General features: G+C 36.9%; 1 protein-coding gene across 14 annotated transcripts in view; it reads right to left on the minus strand.

Annotated features, from left to right (window-relative positions):
• Positions 1–15,387, minus strand: part of PARD3 (par-3 family cell polarity regulator) — a 670,780-nt gene that overhangs the window by 393,390 nt on the left and 262,003 nt on the right. For all 14 annotated transcript variants that reach the window (XM_030321422.1, XM_030321420.1, XM_030321421.1 and 11 more), the window contains exon 3: positions 6,084–6,264. In XM_030321422.1, coding sequence (XP_030177282.1) covers positions 6,084–6,264 — 181 coding nt within the window. The remainder of the gene's footprint in view (positions 1–6,083; positions 6,265–15,387) is intronic.

A 15,387-nucleotide genomic window follows, 5' to 3' on the forward strand; every position in this document is an offset into this window, starting at 1 on the left:
GAGCAATAATCCGTGTAACAGCCCAAAATAACCAGGACTTCATTAATAAATGACAGCTTCCCTAATTCTTGACTCTGCTTTCAACTTAAGAACCACCAGAGGAAGCCAAATATGTCCTCTTAATCAATCACATAGGGTACTCTGCTTCTGGGTAGCTCCCTTACAGATTCTCTGTGCCAACAGCTTCCAGTCAGGGCACATCTAGACCCTCCCCTTTGTTTTACTATAAAGCTTCCTCACTTCCCTGCCTGTCTTGGAGCCCCAGACGCAAGTGATGGTGGGGGAGTCTCTTGCCACAGCAGGCTCTAAATAGTTTGTTCTTATTTCGATGTTCTCATTTATTTCCACATTAATAAGCAAAATATTTTATACATTGCATATTTATGCTATGTTGATCACTATGTAGCAATAACAATCAGTATATCTGCATTTTATGAAAAATTTAAGAGTTAAAATTTGGATATATTTTCTTAGTTTCAGAGAAATTTGAAAAGATGACTAACCAAAGATATTCAAGCCTAAAAATATACGGGGTAAAACTCAGAGTTACATTAAATGAAACAAAGCTGAAGAAAAACTGAAATTAAGTAAACTGTGAAACTGTTAAATAAGAGCACTATGCATGTGTTTCCTTGAAAAAAGTACACACACGTTTATTAAGAATAATTATAAACACATATGAAAACAGAACAGTATACTGAATCCCCATATAGCCACTCAGCTACCCATTCCTCACTTACCCAGCCTGTTTATTTTGAAGCAAATTCCAGATATATCATTTCCAACAACCTAACTCAGTATGTATTACAAAAAGATAAAGACTTTTTGGAAAATAATTTCAATAACATAGCACATGTAAAAGGAAATAAATACTTTCTTAATATCAAATACTCAATCAGTGCTCAACTCACCAATTAGCCTACGACTGGTATTCGTTTGTTGTACTGTTTCATTTAAATCAGGCATTAAACAAGATTCATACATTATGATTGGATGTTGTGTCTCTTAGGTGTCTATTAATCTGTGTTCCTTTCTCCATCTCTTTCCCCTACCTTGCACTTGACCTATTGAAGAACCTGGGTCACTGGACTTCTATAATTTCCCACAGTCTTGACTTGACTGATTGCATCCCTATGGTGTTGCCATGCTTCCAGGTGTCTGGTATTTTCTAGAAAATTGGCAGTTGGATCTAGATGTTTGATCGGATTGAAATTTAATTTCTTTTGTCAAGACTACTTCATAGTATTATATTCTTCCATCAGGAGGCACATGATACTTAGTCCACTCTCCTTAATTTATTATCTTTTTTATATTAGCAAGTAATTGATGATAAGTACATAGATTCATTATTTCATCAGGAATGGCAAATTAGTAATATTCTAATTCTATTATTACTTTGTCACTTATTGGCTATGATACTTCTATACAAAGAAACTTCCCTTTCATCTACTACTTAGTTACCCAATAATACTATTCATACAGGAAAGAGAGGAGAGATACCTAATTCTTTAATTCTTTTATCAGTTTCCCAAATAATAAGTTGATCCATTAGTATCCTTCACCTTGCTTGTTTACTTATTTTTTTAATCTTTTAATGTTTGTTTATTTTTGAAAGAGAGAGAGACAGAGCACAAGCAGGGGAGGGGCAGAGAGGGAGGGAGACACAGAATCCCAAGCAACTCCAGGCTCTGTGCTGTCCGCACAGAGCCCGATGTGGGGCTGAAACCCATGGACTGCAAGATCATGACCTGAACCGAAGTCACATACTTAACTGACTGAGCCACCCAGGCACCCCATCCTAGCTTATTTACTTATCGTCATTATGAATTCAAGAATACATTGCTATTTACTAACCTTATTAATGTTCTAATAGTCTCTCCTGTGCCAGTGGGAACTTCCATATGACTCCTGGGCCCTGCTGACACAACTCTAGTAATCTTTCATTGCTTCGTTATTTTCTTATGTGGCAGGATGATCCAGAATCATCTCCTACATTTCCTCCCTGAACCAGAATTCAGCCATTTCTCCATGAATTTCCAAAAGGACAGTTCTGGTCCTTTTGAATGGAAAATGCAATTCCCAAAGTACAGTCTAGATATCAGGGAATGTTCAGTTATTGAGCTGGGGCATTAATTCTAGACATATTCAGTAAATGCATATAGAATCTTCCCTTCCTTCCTCCTTCCTTTTTTATTTTTATTTATTTTTGTATGTGTGTGAAATGAAACATACCATAGATTCATTATATGTCCTATTCAAATTGAGAATCATGGGTCTACTCTAAGTTGTATCTGTATTCCTTTTCCTCTATACTCTAAATCCTGAATCCTCAATGGCACAAGAAATAGAATTAGAATATTATTATAATTCTTCATTTCCTCCATCTCATAATATCCACCCAACAATCTAAGACTAATGGTACCAATGTTACCAACAACAAACTGTTGCAAGGTTCGTTTGTTTCATGCTTTTTTTTTTTCCATCTTCCCTTGGTGGTACAAATTACTAATATTTATAGTTACCTGAAATAGTTACTCTTGGATGACTGAGCAACCAACTGGACATATAATTTATGTTTACTTATGTCAAATGATTTTTAAGAATTACTATTAAACTATTAATAGTATTAAAATTTGATTATTAACTACATAAAATATAACATGCTTTGAATGCAAACTATACAAAACAAGAGGTTTTAAGTCAGCCTTGCTTCTATTCCATTTCGTTCATCTTATTCTCTCCATTCCCTGCAGGTACCTATTCTTTATGGTTATCCTTTTTTTACTTTATTTCTTCAACCTAAGAAGATTTTTATATAGTCTTTCACTATGTGGTCTATTTTATTTACTTTTTCATTTTTTAAAGCACATTTTTTGGAATTAAAAAAACTTATTTTAGTGTTAATATTTATATTTGCACTGTTTGTGTAATACTGCCCATAATTCCCTCTATTGATTACCTTCTATGAGGAATATCATTATTAGCTAGTCATCACTTTTTGTCCTTCAGTTTAAGGGTATTATTCAGAACACTGTTCAATATACTAGGCTCAAGAAAATTTTTATCAAGTGTTAGTTTTAATTTCTCTTAGATAACTGCTATTTTGACCATAAAGACGATGATTCATTAATTCAGGGTTTCTCTACCTCAGCACTATTGACATTTTGGGCAGGATAGTTGATGTGAGGAACTGTCCTATGCCTTGTAGGATGTTTGGCAACATCCTTGGCCTTAATCAGATGCTCATAGTATACCGCATCTTTACCAGTTGTGACAACCAAAAATATCTCCATATATTTTCAATTATCCCTTGTGGGAAAATATCAGTCATACCTGAGAACCACTAATTTAACTAACTCAAGGTTCTTGCTTTATATGTATTACAAGGACAAACTCGTGTCAACTTATAAAAAAGCATAAAAAGACCTGAATATGAGAATTCTGTGTATTAAATCCACCTAAGCTTTATCTTAATTCGCAAACTTAATGTTCCCTGTTTTACTCAGAAAAAAAAAATTGTATACATCAATTCTTCATGCAAAGAAGTAGAGGAATGAATTCATTCATAGCAAAACTTGGAAAACATATAGAGTTATCACTTTCTTTCTCTAAGTTTAAGTATTAGGAGTTTATTTATCTGAAACTTTATATTAACCATGCACTTAATTAGATTTGATTATTCCCCAATTCCACAAATTTCTATATATCACTAGATTCTTTATTTCCATATTTGTAAATCAGGAAGACCACTAAACATAAATTCCTTGTTGACAAGGATGAGGCCTTATTAACTCAACTCTGGACTCATCACCTATCACAATGCCTGGCCCATCATAGTCCAACTCTTGTACTATGTTTGAGTGAGTGGTATTAATACAGTATGACCAATCATCTTAATAGACAGGGGATTCGTATATAATGGGTAACTTTTACATAGTCACTAAACCTTGTGTTTAGTAGATGCTTACCAAACACTTGCCCAGGGGCTGCCCAAACCATAAAATCTAAATAAACTTAGCATATAAAATTCAGAACTGAAAAGTAATATTTACATATTCTCCCACTGATGGCTATAAGACATTTCAAATGGTTCAAATAAAAGTTCCTTTTCTTAATAAAGACAAGGTAAAAGAGAGATTTTGTGTTGAAAACAGCATTTAAATTTTAACACAACAGGACCAGCCAAATGTGGGTGGTGGTGGTTAAGAAATGTTGCTGGGTGAAGAACAGTCAAAAGACAAAACTTGATGGAAAGTATACCATTCAAATTCTTCTTAACATAAAGACAGCATTTACCTTTCCTCCAACACTTTTTTAAGGAGCAGCTACATTAAAGGCATATCCGGCTTTATAAAACACATGAATAAAAAACTACAACAACAACAAAAGAAAAAGCTGTATATTTAATTATGTATATTAGGGTGCAATTATTCACATAAAGACACTATTTTCCAAATATCAGGCACCTGAATACCTATAGTGTTATTTAATTAAAAATTTACTTTAAAGTTTACTTATTTTGAGAGAGAGAGAGTGTGTGCGTGCATGAGCAAGGGAGGAGCAAAGAGAGAGGGAGACAGAATCCCAAGCAGGTTCGGCACTGACAGCCTTAAAATTTACTTTAAATCACATTTCGGCAATCTATTTTTTATAAATGGATTTAGGGGCACCTGGGTGGCTCAATCGGTTAAGTGTCTGACTGTTGATTTCTGCTCAGGTCATGATCTCATGGTTCGTGAGATCGAGGCCCATGTAGGGCTCTGCACTGACAGCGTGGAGCCTGCTTGGGATTCTCTCTCTGCCCCTCCCTCCCTCACTCGCAGTCTCTCTCTCTCTAAATAAATAAATAAACATTAAAAAATATAATAAGTGAGTTTATTCCAAGCAATCACTAAAAACACGGACTTAATGAGCTGCTATACAACAGAAAAAGTAACTAGTGTACCACTTACATATTGCCTTGCATACCATGCCATGCATGGCACATACCTCACATTTTGAGGAATGTTGCCTGAAGTAAATCCAACAAGGTTTTTAAAATAGCATATTCATGTAGTAATCAAATGTTATTTCTACAAAATTAGTTTAAAAATATGTTTATACATGCATACAAACCTAAATTTTATAAGAATAAACCATATATTCTAAATACTATCTAACTATATTCTATTTAGGATTCTGTGCATTATTATTGAGATATTATATATAATATAATATATAATATATAATTATAATATAATATATAATAAAATATAAAACATATAATATTATATATTATTACCTATTATACACGAAGATGTACTAAAGACTATTGGCAAAATCACACAGCACTTGAAAAACTGCAATGTCTCTACATAAATGTGACTAAAAGATAACAATTTTTAACTTATAAATTTATTGAAATGGACCTTCTTAACAACTGCTCAATTATAAGATTAGATAATTACAAACACTGAATTTATTTTTAGCAAAAGTTCTTCACTTTTCTGAGTAAATCTGTAGAAATGGCAGACAGAATTATTCAGGCAAATATTCTAGAACTTGAGTACTCTATGACCCCAGATTCCTAATATAAACTCAAGAAGCCCTGTATTTTCCTTCCTGCAGAATGTATTCTAACAGCCACTCTTCCAAATCTCTGAAGATAACTCTATCCCTGCGGTCACTTCATCACCTGCTCTTTAGATAGAGTTCAAGTAATGGCTGTATCCAAGTTGATTATCAATCAGAGATGCTATGCTCTGATTCACTGTGAGGACTTTGACTATTTCCTATTTGATCTAACATTCAGAAGAAATACACGGAAAGAAAAATTCAGGTAATATAACTTTACAGTTATCCTTACTTACCTTGGGTGAGCGATTAAAAGTCTACCAGTCTAAAGTAAAATAAGCCTAATATATTAATGTGTGAAGAATCTTGACTACCTCTCCAGCAAAAGACATTTGCCCAGGTCCTAAACTTAATCAGTTTTGATAAAAACAGATAATAAACTCCATTCACAGGAGCATGGCTGGATAACAAGAGTTGGCATCCCTGCAAATTACGATGAAACATGCAGAGAAGAAAGAGCCTTCACTTACTTGCACGAAGGACTGAAGGTGTCACTTCAATCTCGCTTGTCGCTTGGTAAGGCTGAAAGGCGGAGACACTGCTGGTGCCCAGCTCACTGCCAAATACCTCTGGACTCTGGGTGCCCGTGGAGCTGGCACTGGTGCCGTCACCTCCATGATGTGGATCTTGCTCATCAAACACTGCCACCAGCTAGAAATGGAAGGTAAATTTCCATTTATAAACAAAGGCATTTATAATTGCTACCAAAAACTTATACCACATTGGACATAAATCGAGAGGAGAAATACTGCTATCTAAGCACCCAGAAATGTTATGTCTTAGGAAGCCAAACTTCAAAGAAACAGTCTTTCCCTGAGTTTTGATGGTTTACTTTTTTATTTCTCAGTTGTGCATTTCAAATCCAAAACTCTAAGGATGAAAAATAATAAAATGGTTTTATATCACAGAATGCTAAAGGAAATAGGGTCGATTTAAATCTTTTTGTAAATGATATACTAAGAGGAAAAGAAAATGGATTTTTATATGTAATGCATATGTATGATATATAGTACTGTATATACAGCAAAAGGTAGAAGGTACCTTTCACTCAGTAGGAAAGAGTATTAAAAATTATACATGTGTCTGCCCATGTGTGCATAAGAAATATAGGAAGGATAAAAGACAGTTATCGCCCAGAAGTTACTAAGAACAGGGTTGAAAGAAAGAAAATAGGAACAATGAAGGAGGTAGGAGAGAAAAGAATTAAGTAATTTTAGAAAACTATTTTCACTGCTTAATCTAAGGTTAGAGAAAAAAACAACTTTCACATAAATTTGTTTCTCACAAGTGCATGGCTTACAAATTCTCACACTATTAGACAGACAGACACACACACACACGAGTAATGAATAAGAAAGAAAAATATTTTGAATAATGAAAGTCAAAATTCTCACTGTCAGAAACAGAAATTACAAATAAGGAAATAAATTCTGTGATGTTAGATTGAAATTACAGGCATCAATATAAATATGTGGTTTTGTAAGCGGGCAGGTAGACTGACAAGATAGGGATAGATGAATGTTAATGCATGTGTGGTTCTTAGCCCTGCCCACTGAGAGGTCCTAGAAGCGATCACACCCAGTGTGAAGGAACACAAGTGCCTGAATCTTGGCCTCTGATACCATTTTCCAATAAATGAACAAGGGCTCCCTAGAAAAATAGCTGATTCCAGGGTTGGGGCAGAGAAAATGATAGATGGGTCCGGAACACCTTGGCAATGCTAAAAAGTAAAGCAGTACTCAAAAGTGAAGGAGGCACATCAAAGGGAATCAGGTGTGGGACGTCTGGGTGGCTCAGTCGGTTAAACGTCTGACTCTTGGTTTTGGCTCAGGTCTAAATCTCATGATTCTGTGCATTTGAGACCCGCACTGGCCTCTGTGCTGACAGCATGAAGCCTGCCTGGGATTCTCTTTCTCTCTCCCTCTCTCTCTGCCCCTCCCTCGTTGACACTCTCTCTCTCAAAACAAATAAATAAACGTAAAAAAAGAAAGGGACGGTGTCTGGGTGGCTCAGTAGATTGAGTGTTCAACTTTGGCTCAAGTCGTGATCTCAGAGTTCATGAGTTTGAGCCCCACATCGGGCTCTGTGCTGACAGCTCAGAGCCTGGAACCTGCTTTGGTTTCTGTGTCCCCCGCTCTCTCTGCCCCTCCCCCACTCACGCTCTGTCTCTCTGACTCTAAGAAATAAAAAAACATAGTTTAAAACAAAAAAAATCAGGTGCCAACCAGAAAGAAGTCCCAATGGCCAAAGCTGAGACAACCTGTAAACAAGTAAATAATAATACAGTTAGATTTTAGCCCCAAAATAAACTAAATATGTGTGAATCCATGATGATATAAGTAAATCTTTGAAGAAATCATTAATGGTGGAAAATAGACAGCTCTTCCACACCATAGTGTTGCAATTAATAGTTATAGAAGAAATGATGGAAATAGAAGAAATCACCAAGCAATCTCCACAGCAATAGTTGTTGCAGGCGAGATCACCAATGGAAGCTAAAACTACTGGGTGAGAATATGATGAGAAACAGGATATTTGCAGATCTCAAAGTATCTCCCCACAAAATACTTTTTAATTAAAAAGAGAAAAATAGTATCTTTGCAGGGGAGAAACTTGCAGAAACCACTTTACCAAGGTTAACATCACCAGTAATAAGTCATATCACCCTCTGATAAAATGCAGAGAAGGATATAAAATTACTTCTGTGTGGTTCCTGCTGAAAATGTGTATCTTTGATCTAATCATCAGAAAACATCAGATATATCCAACTCAAGGGGCCTTGTATAAAATAACTCTTTAAAAATATTAAAGTCATGAAAGTCAACGAAAAGCTTATGAAATTGTGGAAGTTGGAAGAGACAGAGCAGTGTGCGGTCCTTGTCTGGATCCTGGGCTACAAAAAGGACATTAGTAGAAAAGAGACAAGAGGTGCATGGATGGCTCAGTCGGTTGAGTGTCCTACTTCAGCTCAGGTCATGATCTCAAGGTTTGTGAGTTTGAGCCCCTCAATGGGCTTGCTGCTGTCAGCATGGAGTCTGCTTTGGATCTTCTGTCCCCCTCCCCCTCTCTCTCTGCCCCTCCCCTGTTTGTGCTCTCTCTCTCTCAAAAATTAAAAAACATTAAAAAAAAGTCATACATGTATAAATCATACATTTATAAATCATATATTTATAAAATCATACATTTATAAATCATACATTTATAAAAAAAAAAAAAGACAAAATTCAGATGAGGGCTACAGACAGTATTGACTCAATGTTACTAGTTTCCTACCTTTGGTAATTGTCCTACAGTTATGTCCACTATTACATTAGAGGCGAATGAAGGGTATGTGGAAACAGTCTATACTATTTTTGCAATTTTTCTCAAATATAAAATTATTTCAAAACTACAATATCATAATACAGCATTACAAAGTACCATGAAAATTAAAATTCAATCTATTTCTTTTTATCACGAAACAGTGGCAGTCCTTGAAAATCTCAGAGTAATGAAGATCTAAGGACCAGTCGTACCTTCTTGGTCATTCACACTACAATTCTATGCTTGCAAACTAACCTTGGCTTCCAAGGAAAGTGGAACCATGACTGACCCCCAAAATCCCCTCTCCTTCTACCTCCAATTCAAGCTTTTCCAATGTGAATAGTCCTATCAGTTAAATGACAGTAAGAGGAATTTACAGACCATGGTAAATACTTAATCATTCCAATCTTTATTTCTGAGAGACTATTGTCATTTTGAGCAAATGCTATTTCCATGAACATTTATATACCATCAATTAATTCATAAGACAAAAAAAGAAAACCTAAGGTCACAGAGACATGTAAACAAACATGAAGCTCAGAACCCTGCTGTGGCATCATATATAATTAGCTGATTAAACAACGTGGAGGGAGGTTAAGTGGTAAGAAGAAATTAAAGTAGGACAAATAGTTGGACCACTCAACCTTACAATAAGCAATATAAACGGGAAAAGAAATCCTTAGCAGTTAAAAAAAATGGAAAGGTGTTTGTATGTATACACTGAAGTTTCCATATACAGAAATAAAATCAGCCTATTTATCTGACACTGACTGGCAAGAATCTCCCAGGATTAGTAACACACACATTCTACTAAATCAGGGGTCAGTAAACTATTGAAAGATCTAGATAGTAAATATTTTTGGAGCTGTGCAATCCATGCAGCCTCCCTCACAACTATTCTACTTTGCCTTTGTAGCATAAAAACAGCCACTGGCAATACATAAATAAATGAGCATGGTTTAAATAAAATAGGTTTAAATAAAACTTTGTTTACAAAGCAGGTGGTGGACCAAATTTGGCCCACAGGCCATAATTTGATAACCCTGCACTAGAATGCTCATCCATCCAGTAACATCCCATTTATAATTTTGAACTTGCAAAATAAAGTTAAAAGTCAAGGTACCTCAGCAACCCTGATAAACTAATGATATCCATTTTAAGCTCTTCACTGAGATTCTGAATTTTCATCCTTGATTTTAATATCATAAGACTTCTCACAAGGTGTGTGGCTTAATATGCATTTTGAAGATATTAAGCTCTGACATTTGGTGTTTAATTGGAAGCAAATGAAATTCAAGTTTTGTTATTAACTTTTTACAATGGTGTGTTCTCTGAAGAATCAAGTCCTTTCTGCAAACTGAAAATGGAGATTGCAAATTACAAAGAACGAGTCTTTAAATGCCACACATGGAAGAACTTATACATGTATATTAGTTTCAATAATTATCTCCCGCATTTTTAGAAAACACAAGTATTAGGAAATCTGGACTGTGTCACGAACAAATGCTGTTTGAATTTCAGTGGCAGAATCACAGTTGGTGATTTGCAATATGCCAATAACATACAATTTCCACAGCTTTCTTTTAAACCAAAATTTAAGTGCCAGGTGCGGATATGAAGTAATTTTGTGTTAAATTGGGAAGGGTATATAATTTTAGAAAATCTACTCTGCAAGAATGCATATAGTAGCAGAGCAAAAGAAAACGAGACCTTCACAAAACATCACATATTAAAAATCTCTATCATGCCCTTCAAAAAATTAAGGAAATGTCTGCTTTTAAATTTGTGAAACATGACTCATACCCATATTTTAACAGATGGAATCTTTGCTGCTGTCCATGAAGTAGATCAGTTTTGAAAGTTCATTTTTACTTTCAATAGTTATGGCTTAATCTTTCTTCTGATCCATTCATCAGTCAAGTCTCCATAAAAACAGACATGCTGAATTTAGGGTAACACCCACACTTCAGGATAAACCCACAGACAAATAAACTCCAAACTTGGCCATACATTCCTCACCTACCTCAGGACAAATCATTTTAACTCAGAAACATTAGAATCCTCCAAACTGTTTTTAAAACTGCACAGGCAAACACCTATAAACCCCCTTTAATGTTAAGGTACAATCATGTGCTGAGAGCCCAGAACTGCATGTAACAAAGAGGCTAAGAGCACAGGATTCAGAATCAAAGAGACTTCCATTCCAAACTAGCTCTGATCTTATTTTGTCGGTGGGTGTTGGTAAATCCACTGGCCTCAACTATCTCTAAGCCTTATGGTCCTCATATTGAAAAAGAGAATGGTGGTTGTGGTAGACAGAATAATGCCCCTTGTTGCCCATGCCCCAAACCCAAGAACCAGTGGATGTTAACCTTCCATGGCAAAAGGGACTTTAAAATATGATTCAGGGGCACCTGGGTGGCTCTGTCGGTTAAGCATTCAAGTCTTGATTTCAGCTCAGGTCATGTTCTCCTGGATTGAGACCACATCCGGTCCATGCTAACAGCACGAAGCCTGCCTGGGATTCTCTCTCTCCCTCTCTCTCTCTCTGCCCCTCTGTCAATTGCTCTCTCATTCTCTAAAAGTAAATAAAGAGAATAAAATATGATTCAGATGAAGGACCTTAAACTGGAGAGATTATCCTGGATTATCCTGAGAAGGGGGTAATCATACAAATCTAGTAAAGTAGAAAAACTTTCCCAACTCTGGTCAGAGAGAGATGTGACAATGGTTAGATAGACGCTACATTGCTGGCTTTTAAAATGAAGAAAGGGGGGCGCCTGGGTGGCTCAGTCGGTTAAGCGGCCAACTTCGGCTCAGGTCATGATCTCGCGGTCCGTGAGTTCGAGCCCCCGCGTCGGGCTCTGTGCTGACAGTTCAGAGCCTACAGCCTGTTTCAGATTCTGTGTCTCCCTCTCTCTGACCCTCCCCCGTTCATGCTCTGTCTCTCTCGGTCTCAAAAATAAATAAACGTTAAAAAAATTTTTTTTTTTTTTAATGAAGAAAGGAAGCCATAAGCTAAGGAATGTAAGAAAGAAGCCTCTGGAAAGCAAAAAAATGGATTCTCTCCTAGGACCTCTGGAAATGATCAGAGCTCTGCTCACGCCTTGATTTTAGCCCAGTGAGATCCATGTCAGACTTCTACCCTACAGAACTGTGAGTTGGTCAATTTGTGATGTTTTAAGCCACGAGTTTCTAGTAATTTGTCACAGCAGCAATAGGAAATTAGTACAGTGCCTTTGCCTATCCCCCTAGATGTGTTACGACAAATAAAGAGATAAGGTATACCCACTGTCAGAACACAAGCACACATTCACCACTAGCTATTATTAAGTTACACTGTGTTGGTTGATAAATACATACTTTTGTAAATTTGAGGATCATTTTTTTTAATTTTTTTAATGTTTATTTATTTTTTAGAGAGAGAGAGAATGCTCATGCAAGTGGGGGAGGGGCAGAGAGAGAGGGAGACACAGAATCCAAAGCAGGCTCCAGGCTCTGAGCTGTCAGCACAAAGCCCAACGCGGGGCCCAAACTCATGAACCACGAGATCATGACCTGAGCCGAAGTTGGACACTTGACCGACTGAGCCACCCAGGCGCCCCACTCTGTGTAGAACTTTCTCTTCTTTGGGGTACCTGGTTAGCTCAGTCGGTTAAGCCTCTGACTTGGGCTCAGGTCATGATCTCACAGTTCGTGAGTTCAAGCCCCACATCAGGCTCTGTGCTAACAGCTCAGAGCCAGGAGCCTGCTTCGGATTCTTTGTCTTCCTCTCTCTGCCCCTCCCATGATCATGCTCTGTCTGTCTGTCTCTCTCTCTCTCTCTCTCTCTGTCAAAAATAAACAAACATTAAAAAAAAATTAAAAATAAAAAATAAATAAATAAAAGTTCTCTTCTTTTTTTTTAACTTTTTTTAATCTTTATTTATTTTTGAGAGAGAGACAGAGTGTGAGCAGGGGAGGGGCAGAGAGAGAAGGAGACACAGAATTCAAAAAAGGCTCCAGGCCCTGAGCTGTCAGCACAGAGCCCGACGTGGGGCCCGAACCCATGAACCATGAGATCATGACCTGAGCCGAAGTTGGATGCTTAACCAACTGAGCCACCCAGGTGGCCCTGAGGATCAGTTTCAAGAGTCACTGAAGACTGAGGCAAAGCTCTACCACACACCAACAATAAGAGGAGGGGAAATACCCACACATACCAAAAAACCAAAAACCAAAACAAACAAGCAAACAAAAAACAAGAAATGGAAAGGAGAATCCTTGCTAGAACAATTCAACATCACAACATCACAATAACCACACAATGCATTTCTTTGCAGGTGCCCTACATCCTCCCCTCAACTCCTCACACAAAAATGGGGCCGCTTTTAGACTTCATTCCACAGAAAAGAAACCTACGATTCAGAGAGATTAATATGACCAGAATTTAACTACAAATAAGTACAGAATGAATCTGAGAACTGGAAATAAAATCTATCCAACTTCAAAGATCCTTTTTTTCTCACAAACCTCCTGCCCCTGGAACATATAACATATTGACAGCACACCCACTGGGAAGCTGCAGACTAGAATCATGTATGAGTCTTTGAATAGGATTCTGTTCATTCTTGATTCACCAAAGGTAATAACCCAACTTACCAAATTAACATAATTTTAATACCACTACCTAAAACTGTCTGAACATATCTGAAGGAAAGCAAGATAATTTTAAACCATTCCATGCTGGTGATATCATCACTCAGTTTTAATCAGACAAGCTTTTTTAAAAGAATCCAAAGATCTTACAGATTCTGTCTTCCTACAGGAAAATGGCAGGTGACTTAAGTCAAGTAGCTGTCTACGTGAGGTCTCAAAACCCTCTAAGTTCAGACCCCACACAGCCTCAGAAGCCACTTCACCGCCACAGCCTTTGAATTATCTCTCCTTTTGCCTCTGTTGGTTTCTTTCACATACAGGCTGAACATACCCAGAGGAAGTTGATTGTTATGGGTCTCACTAATGTCCTTTGTATACTCAACATTAATACAACAATACAATAATACACCAAACTATTTGGCTTTGAAATAAAGACTTGTAATTCCTCAGAAAGGCATCACATTTTTAGCCCTGGAGAAAATCCAAAGCATGTGGAAAAATACTAAAACCACAATGAACTTGAAGATGTCTATAAGACTCTCTCTTCACCTATGGAACATGAGTGGCTTCAGTGAGTAAGCCAGACTCCATGGAATCCTTTGGTTTATAGTACCAAAACAAAATCAGCTGGGGACTTGGGTGGCCCACTCAGTTAAGCATCAGACTCTTGATTTCAGCTCAGGTCATGACTTGATTTTGGCTCAGGTCATGATCTCACTACTATGAGATAGAACCCTGCATGAGGTCTGCACAGGGCGTGGAGCCTGCTTAAGATTCTCTCTCCCTCTCCCTCTGCCCCTCCCTTGCTCTTTCTCTCCTTCCCTCAAAAAAAAAAAAAAAAAAAAAATCAGCAAGAAACACAAAAGAGGAAATGCACTTGATTGTGCCTCTGGTGGGGAATTATCCACGTTTCCCACATTTTTCAATATTTTTCCTGACACAGTACTTTCGTGATGATGATGATGATGATGCCCCAAAATAATGAGGTAACACATAACTCTGAGCAATGGCAGGGAGGTTTCATGGGCAAATCTGGCTAAAATAATAAATGTAACAGAAAGAAAATGCAGTGCAAATGTGAGAGCTATAGCACAATGCAGTAAGTTTCTAAAAATTAATAATAAAAATCAAGTGATTAAAGACACATGTATTTTCTGACTGAAGTAATAGTGTTTCAAAATATACAATTCTAAGCTCCCATATTCCAAAAACGACTTTTCTTTCCTGCAGGTCAACCTGTGAATTTCTATAATTAGGATGACACATATCAATAATTCCAATTTCCCCACCCCCTTTAACTCAGGCATGTACTTTTTTAAAACATGGTAAAAATAGATCAAGTACTTGGGTTCCTGAACTCCCCTTTACCCATGCCTTTAAAAATGAAACAAATAAACAAAAACCTTCATTTACAGTTGTTTCCCATAAAGCACATTTAATAACCTATAGCACATATATAAAAGAAAAACAGATACTAGCATGAGTATACAGATTAGCACTGTATGTAATCTACACATTAGAAGGTAATCTATTTAGATAAATATTTAATAGTGCTGTTTTAAACAATGTATCACATAGAGGAGGGCAACACATTCCCATTGCTACCTGAACAATCAAGAAGACCAACACCATCACACACCCCTACCTGTCCGCGCTGAAAGGTTACCTGTCCCACAAGAGCTAATAGCATCCTTTAAGAAAGTCACAGATACCTAAAAAGGCACTATGCTTCATCTGGAAATCTCAGTGAAACATTCAGCTATGATACTCGCCAGCTTACATTTCAGAGCTGGGATTTAATTCTGCTGTCCCTCAGGATTATACACTCTATCA

Source organism: Lynx canadensis, chromosome B4 (genome assembly GCF_007474595.2).
Source record: "Lynx canadensis isolate LIC74 chromosome B4, mLynCan4.pri.v2, whole genome shotgun sequence".
NCBI lineage: Eukaryota > Metazoa > Chordata > Mammalia > Carnivora > Felidae > Lynx > Lynx canadensis.